General features: G+C 35.4%; 2 protein-coding genes across 6 annotated transcripts in view; one reads left to right on the top strand and one right to left on the bottom strand.

Moving 5' to 3' along the window:
• Window positions 1-21,086, top strand: part of FGF2 (fibroblast growth factor 2) — a 66,341-nt gene extending 45,255 nt beyond the window's left edge. The window contains exons 2-4 of one of the 2 annotated variants that reach the window (XM_045055899.1): window positions 7,180-7,283; window positions 15,304-15,389; window positions 19,440-21,086. In XM_045055899.1, coding sequence (XP_044911834.1) covers window positions 7,180-7,283; window positions 15,304-15,389; window positions 19,440-19,512 — 263 coding nt within the window. In that variant the 3' untranslated portion in view covers window positions 19,513-21,086. Of the gene's footprint in view, window positions 1-7,179; window positions 7,284-15,303 lie in introns of both variants that reach the window. The other variant, XM_045055898.1, reaches the window with a different exon arrangement.
• The window catches only part of NUDT6 (nudix hydrolase 6), a 41,935-nt gene continuing 34,717 nt past the window's right edge, over window positions 14,299-21,516 (bottom strand). For all 4 annotated transcript variants that reach the window (XM_023252832.2, XM_023252834.2, XM_023252833.2 and 1 more), the window contains 2 exons: window positions 20,507-20,561; window positions 14,299-16,323 (listed from right to left, as the gene is read on the bottom strand). In XM_023252832.2, the coding sequence (XP_023108600.2) occupies window positions 15,926-16,323; window positions 20,507-20,561 (453 nt within the window). In that variant the 3' untranslated portion in view covers window positions 14,299-15,925. The remainder of the gene's footprint in view (window positions 16,324-20,506; window positions 20,562-21,516) is intronic.

Below are 21,516 nucleotides of genomic sequence, written 5' to 3'. Positions count from 1 at the left end.
AATGATTCATATGTATTGCTATGAGACCTTAAGAAAATAGTAACAGTTCCATTCTCATGCCTAAAAATTTAAAAATTCCCTTAGAAGCACAAAATATCCAGCTAGTTTTAAAATTTCCCCTATGGTCTTTTATTTTTTTACAAAAATTTAAAAAAATACTTGCTTTAATCAGGATTCAAACAAGGTTTACACATTGCGTTTATTCATGTCTCTTATGTTTCTTTTAATTGAGAAATGTCCACTCCCTCTTGTAACTCATAAATGTGATTATTTTCATAGTCATGTTTAACATGGTACACACTTTATGTTTTATTCTAGATTATTTTAAAACTGACAATGCTAGCATTGTTATGTTCTTATAAAAGTAACATATGCTCAACCAAGAAAAAATTCAAAATGTCAAAAGGTATATGAAAATAAAATATTTTAACTAACTCTGGGTTAATTTTCTACTCCATGTATATTCAAGTGTATACTTTTTACATAGTAAGTATTCCCTCTGCTATTACTTTGGGCCTGAGATTAGAAGTCTTATTTAGAAATCTTTTTGTAGTTCTTAATAATAGAGAACAATTTGATGGTTACCAGAGGGGAGGGGCTTGGGGTAATGGGTGAAATAGGTGATGGGGATTAAGGTGTGTACTAGTCATGATGAGCACAGGGTGGTGTATGGAAGTGTTGAATCACTATATTGTACACCTGAAACTAATATAACACTGCTTTAACTAACTGGAATAGGAATAAAAATATACATAAAATAAAATAATGGCAAAATCTTTTTCTAGTTCTTGGGGTAGAAGCTTAGATTTTCATAATTTTTTGCGTTTCTAGTATCAACACTTAAAGCTATAGCTTTCCCTTTAAGCATGTTGAGTTTCCATTGTCATACAATTAGAAATACTTTCTAATTTCCCTTGTGGTTTATCTGTGTGTGTTTTTTAAGAAATATATTGCTTAATCTCCAAATATTTGGGGGATTTCTAGATAACTTATTGTTACTAATTTCTAATATAATACTTTGTTTGATTTCAATCCTTTTAAATGGACTGAGACTTGTTTTATGGCCAATATGTAATTTATTCTTGGGCATATTCCTTAAAAAGAATGCATATTCTGCTTGGGTGAACTGACCTTTAAGTGTCAATTTGGTGGTGTATTTGCATGGAAAAGAGTAAAGTTGGATCTTCATACTGCATACTAAAAATTAACTCAAAATGACTCAAAACCTAAATGGATGAGATAAAACTAAATTTCTCAAGAGAAAAGCTAAGGTGTAAACCCTCATGACCTTGGATTAAGCAGTGTTTTTTTAGATATGACAATAAAAGCACAAAAAATGAAAGAACAAAATTGATAAATTTGATTTCATGAAGACTAAAAATGTTTATGCTTCAAAGGACAACATCAAGAAAGTGGAAATTCAGCCCACATGATGGGAGAAAATATTTGCAAGTCAGATATCTGATTAGGGATTTTTGTGTAGAATACATAAAAAGTTCTTACAACTCATTGATACAAAGATAACCTAATTAAAGTGAGCCTAGGATCTGAATAGACATTTCTCTAAAGGAGGTATACAAATAGTCAACGAATACTTGAAAAGATGCCTGATATTACTGCCCATCAGAAAAATGCATATCAGAAATATGAGATAACACTTCATACCCAGCTAGGATGGCTATAATAAAAACAAGAACAGAAATAGAAAAACCAAAACAGAACCCCACAGAATTTAACAAATGTAGTCTGGATGTAGAGAAATTGGAACCCTCAATTTCTAGTGGGAATGTAAAATGGTTGCTTTGAAAATAGTCTGAATGTTCCTAAATGATTAAACATAGTCACCATATGATCCAGTAACTTGACTTCTTAGTGTATATCCAGAAGAAATGAAAATGTGTCTACAAAATCTTGTTTGTGTAGCATGTTCATAACATGTTCATAGCATAGTTCAGAGTAGCCAAAAATTGGAAACAGACCAAATGTTCATCAGCTGATGGATGGGTAAATCAAATGTGGTTCATCTATTCAATGGAATGTTATTTGGCAATAAAAACAAATGAAGTACTGATAATGGCTACGATGTGCATGAACCTTGAAAACCTTATACTAAGTGAAAGAATCCAGTCATAAAATACCACATATTGCATGATTCCATTGATATGAAATATCCAGAATAGGCAAATCTATAGAAACAGGAAGTAGATTAATGGTAGCCTAGGGCTGAGGATGGTGGTACTGGGGACATGGTTGGTGAGTACTAAAGCATATGGGATGGTGAAGATGTTCTAAAATTGATTGTAATGATGGTTCCACAATTCTGTGACTATAATAAAACCATTGAATTTTATGTGCACTTTAAATGAATTGTATCATCTGTGAATTACTACATATTACAGGTTGTTAAAGAAAACAAAGGAACCAGAAGCACCCAATAGTGTAGGACAAAAGCCCTTGATATTAATATCATGGTGACTTTGGAAAAAGAACTTGTTAGCTGGAGGTAATTGATTTGAACAATTCAAGTCTACTAGGCAAATAAGCATAAGCTAGCTTACCATGCTGGCAGTTTATTTATTTATTTTTTTTTAGCAGTTTTCAAAAGACTATGATGTTAATAGGAGAATAAAGTCTCAGGTGAATGAAAGCTACCTGATCTAAAAAAAAAAAAAAAAAAATCAGGTCAAGTTGGTAGATGTTACTTATATATTCCATATACTTATTGATTTGTTCATTTCTTTTGTCAATTTTTGCTTCAGATATTTTCAGATTCTATTATTGTTCTATCTACATATTTAAGATTATTATGTATTGATGTATCTTACCCTCTTAGCATCATGCAATAACCTTGTTCATCTCTATTTATACTATTGCTTTTTTTTTTTTAATTTTTTTTTCAACGTTTATTTATTTATTTTTGGGACAGAGAGAGACAGAGCATGAACGGGGGAGGGGCAGAGGGAGGGAGACACAGAATCGGAAACAGGCTCCAGGCTCTGAGCCATCAGCCCAGAGCCTGACGCGGGGCTCGAACTCACGGACTGCGAGATCGTGACCTGGCTGAAGTCGGACGCTTAACCGACTGCGCCACCCAGGCGCCCCTATACTATTGCTTTGAAGTCCACATTGTCATATTAATATAGTCATACCAGCATTCTTACACTTAGGGTGTACATTTTATATTTTTTTCCCACATTTTTCCTTTCAACTCCTGTGTCTTTGTATTTAATGTGCTTTTCTTGTAAACAGCACAGTTAAATCTTTTTTATCTTGAGAATTTTTTCTTTTAAATGTATTCATTTGCTTTTAGGTAATTATTGGTATGTTTGGGTTTAATCTGCCATCTTGGAATTTGTTTTCTAATTTCCCCCATCTGTTCTTTGTCCTTATGGTTCTCATTTCCTTTCTTCTTTTGGGTTAATTGAGTAGATTTTTTGTATTCTAGTTTGCCTTATAGCCAGCTGCCAACTGTTTGGGTAGGTCAGGGGTTAGCCTTACTCTTGAACTCAACCCTTGGCTTTCTTTATCTTGGAAGAGCTCTTTTGATCCTGCTTTGCATTTGGCTCAGTGCCTGTCAGAGGAATCTTCTTTAGCTTTGTCCTGCTCCCCTCTTTCAGTGGTCTGCTGCTTTGCACTCAGCAAAGGCCTAAGGTACTTTAGGAAGATTTCTCAGTCTTTCTGTTCTGTCCCAACCTTTGATATGTGGTGGTTGTCCACTAGGTGCAAGCTCTGTGAGAGAGAACCAGCAGGTGGATATGTAGTTGTTCTTTGATTAGAGCTCCTCAGAATTCTAATTCTTCACATCAACAGCTATTAAGAGTAAAATTTCAGCTGGTATCTCCATACTTCCCTTTTTGGCAGGTTTATTCTTTCCTCTGTCAGAGATAAAAGCAGTTAGTCATTTCTGTTTTTGAGAAGGGATCATATGTATATGGAATTTAGTTCATTTGAGTTACTTTGCATTTCAGTTTTAATGGGTTTTTAAAGAAAATTTATGACTTTTATGGCTTTACAGCTTGTCGTTTTAGGCTGTAGTTATTTTTAAAGTGCATATAATTATTTGGCAGTGGAAACATTTTTTTAAGCATCTACAATTGATACTTAATTTTTAGTGACTTACTGAGTGATAATTGCCTAGTGTGGAATAATACCCAAGGAATCTCTAAAAGGTTGATGAATCAATCAATGATGTTACTCTGGGTATTGAGTCACTGGCATTGGCCACTGGTTATTGAGATTACTATCCATAATCTCCCTTATGACCGTTAATACACACTTAATGATGGTGGGCTAGAGCTAGGCTATGCTTTATTGATGAAGCACCAGAAGAAAGTATAGTGATTATGCAATCTTGCCTCATGAGCCTTTATGCAACCTTCTGAGCTAAAAGGAAATATAAATGCGTTCATAATTAATATGGCTTATCTAGATCACTTTAGAGTTGTATATAAGGATTTTGCTCATAATCATTAAGATAATTTTGGTTATATTTGTTAAAAATAAATCTTATTTTCTACATTTCCCTGTATTGTGAAAAAGGCTTTATGAACTTGTTTAGTTTTCATGTTTTGATTATATTCATTTTGCCTTGTATTATCTTGTAAGATTCTGCAGAACAATTTTGCCTGGTAACTGCAGGCTTACCTAATGCTGTGCTGTCTGGAATCTAATAATGACTGATACACAGAAGAGAATCACACATTAAATGTTCAACAGACTAAAAAGACATAAACTAGTGCAAATAGAATAATAAACTCCCATGCTTCTAATAACTATTGACATAGGTTAGTCAATCTTGTTTTATTTATCCTGCCCACTTTAGGGTTGTTTGGGTGGCTTAGTCATGCATCTGACTCAACTTTGGTTCTGGTCGTGATCCTAGGGTCATGGGATTGAGCCCTGCAGTAGGCTCCATGCTAAGCATGGAACCTGCTTGAGATTCTCTCTCTCTCTCTCTCTCTCTCTCTCTCTCTCTCTCTCTCTCTCTCTCTCTTTCTCTGCCTCTCTCCCCCACTCACACACACTCTCTAAAAAATAGATGTTTATTTAAAAATAATAACAAAAATATCCTGCCCACTTTATAAAAAAAATGATTGGCTGCTAGAATATGTTATTTTTGGTTGCTAAAATGTTTTTAAGGTAATCCCAGATGTTATGTCTTGTTTTACCTGTATGTTGCTCTGCTTGATAGAGAAAATTTTAAAACATAATTATATGACATAATAATATCTAACAAAGTGAATAATAATTCCAGAATCTTTCAAACATTGCTTTTTTATGCCATGTTTCCCTAGCTACCTGGAAATGCCTGTGAGAATTAACTTACTTTGTAATGTTATCTAAATAATATTATGCTGATTTCTAAACGTTTGAATATTTACTGCTTTTTTTCTGTTGTTCTCGAGAATGTCCTAGATATGTTGAATGCAAAAATTCATTCTGACACCAGGTAAATTTTATATAAACAATGTATACTTACCCTCTTATGGTGTATACCCTCTTATGGTGACTTATAAGGCAAGTTATAAGAAGCAAAGGTGTGAGAAGGTAATAAAGAGTTAACTTGGCTTAACCAAGACTTTCCTAAACTTATTTGGCCCCAGAACCTGTTTTTTATATGTAACCTCTGTTTGCCAAAATACATTTTGGAGAATACTGTTCTGGGCAGGAGAATGCTGCTTCTGAATAGCAAAACAGATGTTAACTTCATTTTTATTTGAATCAATTAGATAATTATTCTTATGGCATAATTATAATCATGTAATATCTATTTTTTTTTCCTACTACGGTCTGCTTAATACTGATAATGCAGTATAACAGGTCACCCTCTTCAAGATCTTACATTCTGAAAATCTTTCAACACGTTGTAAAAGCAAATTAAGTATGAGCATTTTAGTTTTCCACTACATAGATATTTGCAAACTAAAATAGCTATACATCACAATCCCTCTTTCAAGAAAGATAAATGCATTGGTATTGTATTAAGGGGGAAGCTAGGGGCGCCTGGGTGGCTCCGTCGGTTAAGTGTCCTACTTTTGGTTTTGGCTCAGGTCATGATCTCACAGTTTTGTGGGGTTTCAGCCCTACGTTGGGCTCTGTGCTAACAGCGTGGACCTGCTTGGGATTCTCTCTCTCTCCCTCTCTCTCTGCCCCTTCCCCACTCACATTGTCTCTCTCTCTCTCTCTTTCAAAAATAAATAAACAATTTTAAAAGAGGGAAGCTAGAAATAAGATGTGTAGGAAAAAACAGATGAACACAGGGGAAGGAAAAAGGGAAGATAAACATAGTCTTAACAAACAGGGTTCATGGAGGGGTGGTGGATAGGGGGATGGTCTGGATTGGCGATGGGCATTAAGGAGGACACTTGTTGTGATGAGCACTGGGTGTTACATGGAAGTGATGAATCACTAAAGTCTACTCCTGAAACCAATATTACACTATTTAACTAACTAGAATTTACAGAAAAGTTTGAAACAAAAAAGAAACTCAAGGAAAAACAAACCAAAAGATAATAGTGAGCAATTATATTTTATTTGTGAAGAATTGGTTAAAAATAACTTAAAAAGTTTAAACTTAAGGGGTACCTGGGTGGCTCAAATGGTTAAGCGCCTGACTTGGGCTCAGGTCATGATCTTGCCGTTTTGTGAGTTTGAGCCCCTCATCCGCTCTCTTGCTGTCAGCACAGAGCCCACTTGGGATCCTCTGCCACCACCACCCCCGCCCCCCGCCCCTTATGTGCACATGTGCTCTCTCTCTTGCTGTCTCTCTCAAACATTAAAAAAAAATAAAAAGCTTAAACTTAGGCAGTAGTGTGGAAATTTTTACAAGTGGTTTACATTTTTATGTATTTTAAAAATATGTTTACTTTTTAAAAATATGTAAGCAGTTAACAGGCCAAGTGGAGACTAATTACACATCAAAGGAAAACATTTCCCCATTCTGCCACTCTTCTCTGCTCACTGATACTAGAGTGAGAAGGGAATCTGGAAGCACTCATGCTCTAGAGCATCTGGGTCTCATCCGAGTATGATCTAATTGACACCGGTCCCCTTTCCCTCCACCTTGCCAGTCCTCCAGAGTGGATTAGCTGGTTGCTCTTGTCTTTATATTGCATAAGTGTGTAGATGGCTGTTTTTTCTGTGATGCTACAAAGGTAATTTTTCCCCCATTATTTACAGTCAAACTGCAACTTCAGGCAGAAGAGAGAGGGGTTGTGTCCATCAAAGGAGTCTGTGCAAACCGCTATCTTGCCATGAAGGAAGATGGAAGATTACTGGCTTCTGTAAGTAATGCTGTTTTTTGTAGTTTTTTTGTTCATTGGCTTTTGTTGCTTTAATTACTAGTAGTATTTATTCTTCATTAAGGATTTTGCAAGTATTAAATAATTTATATTCACCCTCTAAAATACAGTATTACTGTATTTCACAGATAAAAAACTAAAGTTCTGAGGAAGTAATAAAGTAACCATGGAAACACAGCTGCTAGGAAGTAGAGCCTGGATGGCATTTGAGGCAGTCTTGACTCCAGAGCATGAGCTCTAATTCATTTATTTTACTGCCTTCTCTGCAAAGCTATTAAGCCACAGTTATGAAAATAAACTCATATTGTGTAGTTGTTTGAAGATCAGTGGGATGGATATATACAATTTTGAGTATCAGTCTTTAAGTTTCTTTTTTCAGATTTCACATACAAAATGCTTGCCATATAGAATACTTGTTGATAATGTGGGCCCTTAACCTAGATGCTGATAGTGGCTCTGCCATGTATTAGCTGTGTGTTCTTGAGCAAATTATTCTGAGTTTCCTTACCTGTAACATAGAGACAACAATGATCTTATCTTACAGAGTTTTTGTGAGGACTAAATTAGATAATTTACATCCAGTGCCCAATCCGGGTCATGCATAATAGATCCTCACAATATTTACTTCCTCTTCATCTTCTCAGTTATATATAAACTCAGTCAGGACAATGACTTCACTCTTTTACTTTTTCTCAAAGTTAGTTATGAGTCCTAGCTCCTGGGTAATATTCTTTTCACTAATGCAGGCTCCCTGCCACCTCCACCATTGTCATTAGAACCGGGATTACATGTTTGTTGAGCAGACATAGTGTGTGGGGAATAGTGCACAGAAATAAAGCAGTATAAAAGATATAGATCCAACTCCTGTCTCATTGGGGGAATAGATGGGACACATACCTGAAAGTGTGTGTGTGTGTGTGTGTGTGTGTGTGTGTGTGTGTGTGAGCACACATGCATGTGTGTGTATACACAATAGTCATCATACCAGTACTAGTAGCCAGTTACAATTGCCTATAACTTTCCCCACAGAATGGATCTAATATTACTGAACACTTGTGGTGTTTTATGGCATACAAATAGTTTTTGAAAATTTTTCTGAGTGAAGACCTTTGGATTTCTCAAGGACCAAAACAGACTTAGGGAGAAAATATTTCAATCATCTGATTGATCATCTGACAAAGATATATTTATGTTGATATGTTATCAATTTATGTGATTTTTGCAGGATAAAAAGTCTGGGTATAATGGCATGCACTCTCTTTGGTAGTTGAATAAACTTCAGAATTCTCTTCAAGAATAGCCAATATTTATTGAGCCAACAGTGTGCCAGATGTTATGCTAGGCAACTGGGTTATAAAGTTGAATACAAAATGGTCTGCGCCCATAATGATTCATAATCTTGAGGAGGCAGAAGTGTAAATAAGTATTTGTAATAATGTGTAAGGGTTTTGATGTGTTGTTTCTGTATCTTGTATAGATGCATAATAATATTGGAAAGGAAGTAAGAAATACTATGACATAGGAAGTAATATAGGAAAGGAAGGGCCTAAATTTGTCTAGATTGGGGAGGATGACATATAAATGGGATTTTAGATGACATGGAAGAAGGAATTCATCATGAAGTCATGGGGCAGAGGAGTGGAGATGAGAGTATAGGTACTTCCAGGGCACGGCACATGCAAAGTCAGAAAGCTTAAGAGGTGTTTCTCTAGCATTATAAGTAATTCACTACTGCTGGAGTGTAAAGTGCAAAGGAAATGTAAAGTGGAAGGGAAGAAGAGATAAGGCTGGAGAGGTGGATAGACTGCTGAAGTGCCTTATACACCATATGTTGCATGTAGTGGAAAGCCACTTTATGAACTTGCACTTGCCATAGGCATAATTCTTTCCACTCTTCTCCCTGGCTCCATTTCAGACTATTGTGTTATGGCACATCCCTGGATTCTTCTCCATTCTCCCCTGTGTGTGATTCTTGAGTGATTTGCAAAACATTCTCATTTTGTCATGGATAGAAGAGTACTCTGGACACATAAAATATTTTGGTTCTTAAGAGTTGTGTTACATTGATTGCTACCATTGGGAGTATGAAAAAAGGCTTAAGTTATGTACTATTTTTTCCCCTAATACCTTCACATATTAATGGCATGAATACTTTCAGGGTAAGGATTTCTCACTGTTTGAAAACATTTCTTAAGGGTCTGCCTGCCCCCCCCCCCCCCACTTTGGAGTTAGAAAAAGCAAAAGTTTAAACTAACTATATTTAACTGGCAAAGCCTATATTTAGAGGCTGAAATTGAGTAATTCTTTAATACACAACAGATTCTTATTCCATTCCATAGCAGGATAAATTTTGTTGCCATGAACAACAGAAGCCCAGAACAAATATTAGGATTTATGGTTTGTTATGTGTTCACAAATTGTAGGTTTAAAAAAACTGCAACTGCATATAGTGACGTTAACTGTAGTTTTAAATTTAAGTCCCCAAACATCAGTGTTAGCATTGGTATAAAAAATTGCATATTGATTTCTAGATAATGCTATAGATTATGAAATCCTTAACAAGATATCGCAGTATGAGAAATGTGTATAACTTGTGTTGATCCATAATAGTGAAATATGAAAAAAATTGTATTCTCTGAGGATATACATTTAACAACTGCAAAAGTAAACTTTTTTTTTTATACATTTGCAATAACTTTCTTAGTTGAGGGGCCTTAACAATGAAATGAGACCCCTGTGCATAGAAAAGTAGGGAAAATAGATTTTGGAGGGCTCAATTATCCAATTATCTAGACTGACAATACATACTGATCAAATTTGTTAGAAAAATACAGTAATTGAAGAGGAATGTATGTGATTTTTAAGAGAGAAAATATTAAATGCAAAGGTTACTACCTAATGAGAATTACTGCTTTTACAAACCAATCTCATAAAATTTTACACAACTTCTACGTATATAAAAAAATTAAGGTCCAGTTTGCTTTTAACTTTTCACAATTCGTATGTTTTATTTTGTTCTGAAATAATCAACATTGATACTTACATCATGTCTGTTTTTAATTCTCAGAAGTGGTGTAAGCAAAGCATTTTTGGATTCATGTTGAGCAAACTCCCTCATAAGCCAAAACTGAAAAATCAAAGTACTGTAAAAGAATAAACAATCCAAAAAACAGAGCATGGGGAAATGACCATAAAGTTCAAATCTAACATGTAGCAGTGGACCAGATTTGTGTGATTGATCAATGTATAATGGGAGATACTTCTTTTCTCATTGTATACCAAGACTTAAAGATTGTTTAAAAGACTTTAAAGCCTTAACGATTGTTAAAGATTGGGAAGTATCTTTTTTTTTTTCAATGTTTATTTATTTTGAGAGGAAGAGAGAGAGAGACAGAGACAGAGACAGAGACTGAGTAGGGGTGGGGTGGAGAGAAAAGGAGAGAAAATCCCAAGCAGGCTCCACACTGTCAGCACAGAGCCTGACTCGGGGCTTGATCTCACAAACCATGAGATCATGACCTGAGCTGAAATCAAGAGTCGGATGCTTAGTCAACTGAGTCACCCAGGCATTTCTAAGATTGGGAAGGATCCTAAAGATCATCTAATATAATCTTATTTTACAGATGAGGAAAGTAAGGCTTGGAAAAGTTAAGTGACTTCCTCATAAATGTGAGTTAGTTAAGAATTAAGGCAAGTCTGGAATCCAGGTTGCCTGGCCCACCAAAGACCCTCACAGATGTTGTTAGGATAGTCAAATTATTAGAGCCATCTGATTTAGTTTTCCCAGGGCCTAAATAGTCTATAAAGTTAGATGATCTTGATATATTTCAATTCTTAGTCTGAATTTCTTTGGTCTTAGCTCTCTAGTTTTAGATTCTGCAGTATCATTGTATTTTTACTGGAGGCTAACACAATTTGATTTACTCATTAAGAAAAGAAACATTTAATTAATTAAATATACATCCAAGTTAGTTAGCATATAGTGCAACAATGATTTCAGTAGATTCTAGTGATTCATCCCCTATATATAACACCCAGTGCTCATCCCAACAAGTGTCTTCCTTAATGCCCCTTACCCATTTAGCCCATCTCCCCTCCCACAACCCCTCCAGCAACCAACCCTCTGTTTGTTCGCTATATTTAAGAGTCTCTTGTGTTTTGTCCCCCTCCGTTTTTATATTATTTTTGCTTCCCCTTCCTTATGTTCATCTGTTTTGTATCTTCCCTTCAAGCCCTCGCTTCATCCACACTGGCCTCTCTGCGGCCTCTCACACATTCTAGGCATGGTCCTACTGTAGGGCTTTTGCACTAGCTATTCCTTCTGTTTGGAATGCTCTTTCTTCTCTGAGAGCTGGATGGTTAACTCCTTCACTTTCAAGTATTTGCTCAAATGTCAGTTTCTTAATTGCGCATACTGTGACTATGCTAATATTGCAACCTAATCTCTATTCCTCTACTCCCAATCCCTCTTACCCTACTCAGCTTTACGTTTTTCCATAGGATTTATCATATTTTAACATATAATTTATTTAGTTATACTTATTGCGTGTCTCTCCAGTTGGAATTTGAATGGCACAAAGGCAGGGATCCTTGTTCAGTTTTGTTGATTGATGTATCCCAGTGGCTGGAAGAAAAACTGTGCATTAAATGAGTAAATGCACCATTTGAACTGTGTGTCTTCTATATCCCCCAATTATTCTTGAATTAAAAAAAAAAAGAAAAACTTAGCTTTATGAAAAGGGATCAGATACATAAGCAGAGTGAGTGTCCACAATCTGAAATAAGTTATGAAGAGCATTGAGTTTTAAATAATGGGTATAAGATAATTATGTCACAAGATTGTTGTGATCTTTAAATGATACACATGGAAACAGTCAAAAGCCATGAATTAAGGGAATTCCCAGATCATTGGCCTATATAAAATAAGGGCCTCAAAGACAGGGTACAAGTTGTTATAAACCCTTAGAAGCTACTTTATCCACTTCTTCTGTGACATCATTTCTTTGAAGATTCCCTTTTCTTCTAAGTTTGAAAAGGTTAGCGTTAAACATTGAGAATAGGGAAAAAGCTCTGTAAATGTTTATAAATTTCGGCAAAGATTACTTTGCATTCATTTTTAACAGGGAATATTGAAATGACAGTCACCGATGATGATTTGTAAACTTAGAATGGAGAGGATTGAAAATTGTATTTACATTGGGCTGTTAAATGCCTGCTTGAGACTTGAATTTTGCCCCTACTACCCATTTTGAAAAATGTAGTTTGTTTTCAAGTATGTAATAGTTTAGTAAATTTACATATCTGAACATTCAGCACAGAAGCTAGTTTTCCTTCCCTCCCATTTGTTTTTGTAAGGGTACAAGTAAGTTCTGTACAAAAAAACACAAAATAAAAACAAAAACGTGGATTCATGCATGATGTATTATCCACTTAATTCCTGGTACTATGTCTTTTCTCTGAAATACTAGAACTGATTGAGAAGACAGATATTATTGCATGGTATGTATCCCAATAGGCCAAGCACTGTAGGGAGTGCCAACTTAGCAAGGTGGGACATCCTGGAAGCTGACAGAACACCAAAAAAATCAATGTCCAGAATGATGACTGAATGAGGTGGTTCAGGTCTCTGGAGAGTTAGCCTGTGAAGCTCAATGATGACCTTTCACATTATCTCTATGATTACTGTGACTTATCCTCTCATTCTTTACTCTGCTTGCTTCTTTTTCTAAAAAACGTTTGAGAGAGAGAAAATGCGTGTGAGTGGGGGAGGGGTAGAGAGAGAGGGAGAGAGAATCCCAAGCAGGCTCTGCTCAACAAGTGCAGAACCCAATGCAGGGCTTGATCTCACAAACTGTGAGATCATGACCTGAGCTGAAATCAAGAGTCAGATGCTTAACTGACTGAAATGCCCAGGATCCCCTATTTGCTTCTACTCCTGATCCTAAACCTGGAATAGGGAAAGAGGAAGATTTTTATCAGTGGCACTGGAAAATGACAAAGTAACACAGGCTGACTTCAGTTAACACAAAAAGCATAATCAACTTCAAAGGAAGAATTAAAGTACTAGCTATATAGAATATCAATATTATCCTAGGTGTAATCTTTATGCATAGGACAGTCCTGTGTATCACATAGCTGGGTCCTTGTGCAATGAATGCTTCTCTGTAATGCTACCTGTCACTTATTTGCATAAGAAAGACTTCAGTTGCTTTCGTAGTAATTTGTTACAAAAGATGGGCAAATCAGATAAGTTTGTGTTTCCATTTTGAAAAGTTAACAATGGTCAAAACATTAAGGCCAAGTAAATATCCAGTAAAATTCTTATCTCTAGAAGCAGATTTCAAGACCTAGTACCACACCCTTACTTTAGATGACGGAAACGCCAGTTACATGTAGATCATTTTCATTTTGGTTATTATGCCAGCTCTTTTCATTGTTCTGCTTATTGATTTATGTTTTTCTCACAGTTTGTGCCACTGTTTATCTTAGAACTAAAGAATCTGGGAAAGGATTCAAGTCTTTTGACTGTGTAGTTTTTGTAAACCTGAAGTCCTAGATTTGAGTATACAGAAATAAGCTGGGATCTGGTACACTCATTAATACGAAGCTTTAGGTTTATGTCATACATGTACATGTTGTATTTGTATGTGGAAATACAAATATGTATAAATTTTTATGGTTTTCCATATGGGTATAATTCTTTCTTCCCAATTGTAATAGAAGTAGTAAATGATTTTTCTTTAAAGGAAATCATTTGTTGACACCCCCTCAAACACACACTCCAGAGGTCAAGAACTATCATCAGTTTACCCTGTGAAATTGATTTTTGAACATTTACTTGAAATAATGTAGCAGCCTATTAGACTTCATTACTTGGAAAGTATTTCCAGGTCTATTTGTAAAGCTAGCTTTTCCCCCTCCACCCCTAAAGAGTTCAATCGAAATAAAAACGGAGAGTAGTTTCCCCTCCCACAAGAAAGACACTGCCAGAAATAAATATGGTCTATGTTACTTATTCTTCATTCTCTGTTAGTGTTTTGGGAATATTAATCATATATTAATGTTCTAATACAATTTTTTGGCATTATATATACATTAGCTATATTCTATATAATAAACTATTCTTTTTATGCCTTAGAAATGTTAGCCACTAGATGGGGCGCCTGGGTGGCGCAGTCGGTTAAGCGTCCGACTTCAGCCAGGTCACGATCTCGCGGTCCGGGAGTTCGAGCCCCGCGTCAGGCTCTGGGCTGATGGCTCAGAGCCTGGAGCCTGTTTCCGGTTCTGTGTCTCCCTCTCTCTCTGCCCCTCCCCCGTTCATGCTCTGTCTCTGTCTGTCCCCAAAAAATAAACGTTGAAAAAAAAAAAAAATGTTAGCCACTAGAAAAAAATTGCTGTAATTTAAGAATTGGTACTGTTTCTGTGAGTAAAGTATTAATTAACAAAGCCTTCTTCTTTACGAAGGTATCTCTGGGTTACCCTTCCAGCAGTTTCAGGGGAACCCTGGTATAAGTAAAAACGACCCCTGATTAGTCACCAGCCTCTGGACTGGGAGGAGTATGGATGTGCCATACATACCTAACTGGAAGCCACAGCTTTGGGTTTCACTAAGTGAAGTGTGTTCTTTGTTACTGGGTATATCCCCCTTCATGAAAGCTATGTTCATGGGATGGCTTAAGTCTGAGGCAGTGTGGTTCTGACAGCATCTGTGTGCTCTCGCTGCCTGATACCCAACCTGTCCATTGTAGGGCTGGAGAAAGGTCCCTGAATTCCTCCTCTGAAGAGATGTGCCTGAAAGCTCTCCTGCTGACGTGCTGAGTTCTTGTCCTGCATCCCTCTGCAGAGCTAGATTCTGTCAGACTTTGGCCCATTGAGTCTTGCAAACTAGTTTGTTCTGAAGCCAAGAGCACTGCTGCTGGTTGAGCAGAAGGGGCAGTGCACTCTCGTAAGTGTTTCATGTGAAAGCATAATAACAACTACTCATTCTTCCTTTGTTTTTCAGAAATGTGTTACGGACGAGTGTTTCTTTTTTGAACGATTGGAATCTAATAACTACAATACTTATCGGTCAAGGAAATACTCCAGCTGGTATGTGGCACTGAAACGAACTGGGCAGTATAAACTTGGACCCAAAACAGGACCTGGGCAGAAAGCTATACTTTTTCTTCCAATGTCTGCTAAGAGCTGATCTTAATAGCAGCATCTGATCTCATTTCATATGAAAGAAGATGTTTTAGAAATTTGTTAGTGAAAGAAAAAAATGTACAGCTAGCTGCTCAGTTTGGATAAATGGTCAGATAACCTTTTATCTAATACTAAATATTTAACCATTGCCTTAGTAAAGAAAAGCAATAAAAGTTCCTAGAAAAAGTATAGACTTCCACCTTTTATATAGCATTTCCCTTTATCCAGTGAAGCTTATTTAGAGCTACACTCTTTGTCATACATTTGCTTCATTTGGAAAGAGGCTTTTAAAAACAAATTTTCTTCATGGAAATTATACAAAATTGGGAAATTAAAGTCAGATATTAGTTAACCCCAAATGTCCACCACTTCATATAATATGGTACACATTATCCTACATGTACAATTTACTTAACATTTTTAAAAACACAAATATGGATTTAATCCATTCCTATCATAGTTCTATAATTCTCTGGCAGTTCCTTATGATACAGTTTATAGAACAAGCCTGTGTAAACTGCTGGAAGTTCTTCCACGGTGAAATCAATCTTGTCAAACCCTTCTCTGTACCCGTAGAGAAGCAGCCTAGCAACTCTGCTGGTGATGGGAGTTGTGTTTTCAGTCTTGACCAGGTCATGGAGATCCATCCACTCACACCTTAAGCATTCACGCTGGCAAAAATTTATGGTGAATGAATATGGCTTTAAGCGACAGATGATATACATATCTGACTTCCCAAAAGCTCCGGGATTGGTGTGCTGTTGCCGAATGCTCAGAAGGGACCTGAATTCTGATTTTATACCAGTCTCTTCAAAAACTTCTCGAACTGCTGTGTCTCCTATATAAAAGAAAGATGTACAAATCAGTAAGGATCACATTTTTAGAATTGTAATCATCACAGTTTTCAGATAAAGTAACGTTATCTAAAGGTTGAAAAGCAAAACTTCATCCTAAGAAAGGATTCAACATAAACTTGCCTTCTGGACATCCTGAAATACCAAAGTATTTTCTTACCACTGTATATCTAAGAAGCTTTTGAAATATTGAGTATTTCTTTGGCTATTTGTAGGCTTACCCACCTGTATATTTTTGGAGTCACATTTTTAATCTCTTCCTGCTCTTTCCCAGAAGTTGAAAACCTAGTTTCCTGCAGTTAATATTCCTATATGTTTCTTCATTATTATCCTGTTCCTGCTCATCCATCAAAACTGCCTAAATTTATACATATTAGGATTGAGAAAATGTGATCCATTCTTCCTTACAAAAGTCTGTAGAGCTGCAGAATGTATTGAATGGAGAAATGTTCAAAGCTTTCCTGGTGATCTTGGGTGGGACTGTCAAGCCTCTGAAGTCATAGAACAGATTCATTTATTACCATTTTGTTATGTTCTTGTCAGTGGAATCCCATTATGGTCATTTGGGGCATTTCCTTTGTTTCTTGAGATTCCAAAGAACTTGGATTCATTCCTCCGACACCAACAAGCTGCAGTCATTTTATCAGAAGTGTTCGAGAAACTTGCAATTTACAGAATTTTGTAATAGTACAACAAGGATTTCACATTTATAAGGCTGATTTTTTCAATATTATGCAAATTTTTAGGGCAAAATGTTTATTGTCAACATTTTTGTGGTTGCTTTTTCTAAATCTCCAGATGAACCCCCTAAATGGGCTTTCTGTAATTTTGTGATGACCTGTCACGGACTCCCAAAGTGTTTTATGAAAAACCCTTTAAAAAGCTGCCTTCTTTGCCCAGTTTGCTGGGAAGCTTCCTAATTTCACAACTGCCAGAGCTACAGATTTTTCCTCAAAGACCCTTCTATTTCCTTGTTTGCTGTAAAGAAAATTTTATTTACCTTCTCAGTCTTATTGGTGAAGAATAGGTAAGGAAGAGGAAGTCAAGGAAAAATGTCTCAATTTCCACATAACTCTGATTAAAGACTGGCTTAAGAATTTCCTACATATGCTTTTTTTTTTTTTAAATCCTAAGAAACTGCTCTGGAAATATTCATGGGAAGAGCAAAGGGTCCGAAAATATAAGACATTGGTCTGTGATTTTGGATTACATGCTGACTTCCCCTTCCCTTGAGATTTGCCATAGTTTAAACATGGTTAGAAATTACTATTTAAAACTAAAACATAAAAGAAGAATTTGTGTTAATAAAAGGAAAACCTAATGAGAAAAAGAATTTTCAGCCTGGCATGTAATACATGTTTGCTACTAAATTTGTTAAACTGCTGCACTAGTCTAAAACTTTACATGTCATTTGCTGATTTCACTTAACTATTGTTTAAATGTTTATTTTTATTCCTTAAACACTTTGAAAAATAACTATCGGAGTCCTGTTAAACTCTTAGTACCACCAATTAAGAGTTTGGCATTTCGTTTGGAGTCTAGCCTTTTTATGTGTCATGGAAGCACAGGACAGACTTGTGAGTGAATGAATATACCCTACTCAGCAGTCACCTTAGCAGCTGACTGAAAATAAGCACTGCCCTGGGTAGTTTGATCAGTTTAACTTCAATCAAGATATCATTGACTAGACTAAAAAATGAATGGATAGATAAGTGCTTTTGCACTTATGAGTATGAGTAACTTCTTCCACCTCAACGTGGAAATCTTTACCCCAAGTCTTTCACCATGAATTTAAAAACTTGTAAATTTATTTAACTGCTTTATTCTGTTTTACCTTTATTTTAATGTACTGTAAGCTGAACTGATATAACATTTACTGTTCTGTATGTTTAACAAACATAGGAAAAACCAAGGGGGTTTTGTTTTTATGTTTGCTGACTGAGATGTTTAAATATGTCCTAGTGTTTTGTTTAGTTACAAGACAGTGAAAAGGAGTTTATTTTGTTATTTCTATTTTGTAATATTTAACAATAGGATTAGGTTGGAAAAAAATAATAGGAAAAATTGGGCAGAATGTGGGTTTTCCTACTGTTTCCCTCTGATTCTGGTGCACTGATGAGCTCTGATCAGAACCTGCTACTTTATAGTCCTTTCCCCATGCAGGGGATTCTCTTCCTGTCACTGGTAAATGGTATTTTTTTTAGAAAGGCAACTTCTCCATTTTTAACCTGGTAGATCCTTTTGTACTATTAGGGTATCATATTGAAGCCTGAGGATTGCATTCTATTTTGTATATGCCCCCCCCCCCTTAATTTTTTTAAGCACTGTGGACAAGAGAGCTTCATTTACTTAGTAGTATTATAGAATTAAGGATTCCAAAACAAATATGTTTCCCATGTGTTTCCCAGTTAACTAGTGTTTACTACTTAAGAGCTATATTTGTGATGGCTGTATTCTACTATATTACATACTTTCCTAAATACAGAATTTAAAGAAAATAATTTTAATAATTATTGGGTGATTTGGCTTCATCCTTTAGAATATTGTGTTAAAAGTCAGAAATGCTCTGATATAAGTCATGGTCTTTCAGAACTCTGTTGTCAGTTATTATTTCTAGCTGCTTTCAGGATTTTATTATTTCTAAGGCAAAGCTTTAATTTATAATACGCCTAGACAATATGAATGCCAGTTGTTGCTTCTAATTCCACGTGGTTGGGCATATATATGTTGTCTAAATAGGTGGGTTGTTGTGACAACCACAAATATTTAAATTCAGAATTCACTACTTTTTTCCTTTCTTTTTTTTAAACCTGGACTTAAAGAGTTCTGGAGTATACTTAAACCTAAAATTATGCATGCTTGGAAATGTTTATTCATTTGCATTTAAATAGAAGTAAAAATTCAGGATCCATAAAAATTCAAAAGTCCATTCATTTGGGAAGGTAAGACTCAAAAGATGAAACTAACAAACTTCCTGTGGCCAGTATGGACTGGGTAAAGTTGTAAAACAAATTTAACTAGCTCACACACAATGTCACAGATCATGTAAGGATAGTATGAAATAAGTAGGTGTTCCAAAGTAAATGGTCCTTTCTTTCAGCATTTGCACCACTCCACAATCTTTTATTTCAAAAGAAGACCTAAACAACAGAATTTACGCAGAAGGTCCCTGAAGTACCTAAAAACCAAAATCTGCAATGGATAGATCTCAGTGTGGTAAATTTATTTCTGGTTTGTTAGGAATTGTCTATGTACTGTGTATGGGGCATTTTAATCTGTAACATTAAAAAAATCAAGTTTCAAGTATATACACATCAAGTATATACAAATATTGAAAGATAATTTAGGAAGTTGCCTTTATATATAAATGTTGGTTAGATAGTGAACATGCACATGGAAAAAGCAATCATGGAGAAATAATACTGGTATCAAATGAGTCATCCATTGATTTATTATGATAGAGACTGCGTTTGACTCAGTGGTTAAGGAATATGTAGGACAACTCCATATTTACTCTTTCTCCTCTTTACTGTAAAATCAGTAACATGGAAAGTTCTTAGCTTATTTCACATTGCCTGGTTTTAAATACTGAGCTCTGTAAGTTGTTTTAGTTGTTTAGTTGTTTTAGAGAGCTATCTCTCTTTTGAGACTTTCTCATAGGAGAGTTTTGGCTTCCTTACTATTTAAAATAAATAGCAGTCAAAATTATTATAAAGAGGAGAATTAAGTCAGTAGTGCTCTATAAGTGACTTTTAAATGGACCTCAAAATAAGTATTACTTATAAAGTTAGTATGCATGGTTGTGTGGTGAAATGGTCAAGAATTTGTGTTTTCTTACAGTTTAATTCCAGGAAAAGTATTAGTCCTATCCAAAATAACCCTAAATGCTAAACTTTACCAATGTATATGAAAAGCTTTTTATTTTCAAACAAATTAATCTAGAAGCAATCCTAAACAGAACAGGTGGTATGCTCCTAATAATATTTTTTATACTAATGGAATAAGTTGTAATATTACAAGTTTTGCTGCTAATTTTATATTAGCCCTGAAGTAACCTCTGAAATTTCTCAGAAAATTTAAAATCTTATTTTCAGCTATAGAGCTAAAAAGTAAACACGGAAATTTCCTAAATTTTTTCAAGCAATTAAAAATATGTAAGGTACACACCGATATCTTCTCCAGGCTCTGACAGGCCTCCTGGGAACTTCCACATATTTTTCAACTGCAATATAAAATCAGAAAATAAAGTTAACATAGCTTCAATCACTAACCCGCACATGGAGAGTCGACAAAAATTGGTCAAAGGATTGAGAATTTATTTTTTGGTAATAACATGCAAATTTCTTTCATCTTCCTTCTTCACTCCTCCCTTTCTTTTTCTTGGGGGGAAACTGGTGACTTTTGAAATCTTTTCCTACCTTTTTCTCTAGGAAATAGAAGTGGTTTTGTTTGGTTAATGTGATAAATTCTGTATGAATGAAACAGTGGAGGGAAACATCTACTGAATTTGTGTAATTTTTAAAATTTTGCTGCTAGTTAACTATTAACAAATAGAGGAATCTTACAGATGCTGCTATAAATAGAAAGTACAGTATAAGTTTAATAACTAAAATATACTATTTTTAATTTTCACATTTATTTTTTGTGTTGTGTGTCTAATCAGATTTCTCTTGTCTCTGTGTTAATGATTGTATGTACAAATGTAATTGCTTTTCATGGGTAGCATGAATAAATCTGATTAGTTTAAGTTTGTGCTGTTTGTGTGTATACCATTTCATTTTTTGGGGGGAAGGAAGGGCAAGTGGGAAGATCTGAGAATGAGGATACATATGGAAAAAATTGATTACAAATAATTATGAAATGGCATGGGACCATATTCTTATGGCTGACACAATTATTTTTTGTTCTATACATCCAACAGCATGATAAAAGGTGCTGAGCTTGGAGCCAGTACACTTTATGATCTTCATTCATAAAATAAGTTTATGGACCTTTTACTGGTGTGCTTTTTGACCCACTCATTTCCTGGATGAGTGCTTCATAAAGAATGTGTCATTTCCCAACTGTGCTACATTGGAGACCAGTGGCATGGTTCCCAGAGTTTCCACAGACTGTTGATTATGTGGGTACAGAATTTAGGCTTTCCACCCTTCCGTGTCTGGCTCAGACTTGAGATT

Source organism: Felis catus, chromosome B1, assembly GCF_018350175.1.
Source record: "Felis catus isolate Fca126 chromosome B1, F.catus_Fca126_mat1.0, whole genome shotgun sequence".
In the NCBI taxonomy this organism is placed as follows: domain Eukaryota; kingdom Metazoa; phylum Chordata; class Mammalia; order Carnivora; family Felidae; genus Felis; species Felis catus.
This window is presented reverse-complemented; position numbering and strand designations above follow the sequence as displayed.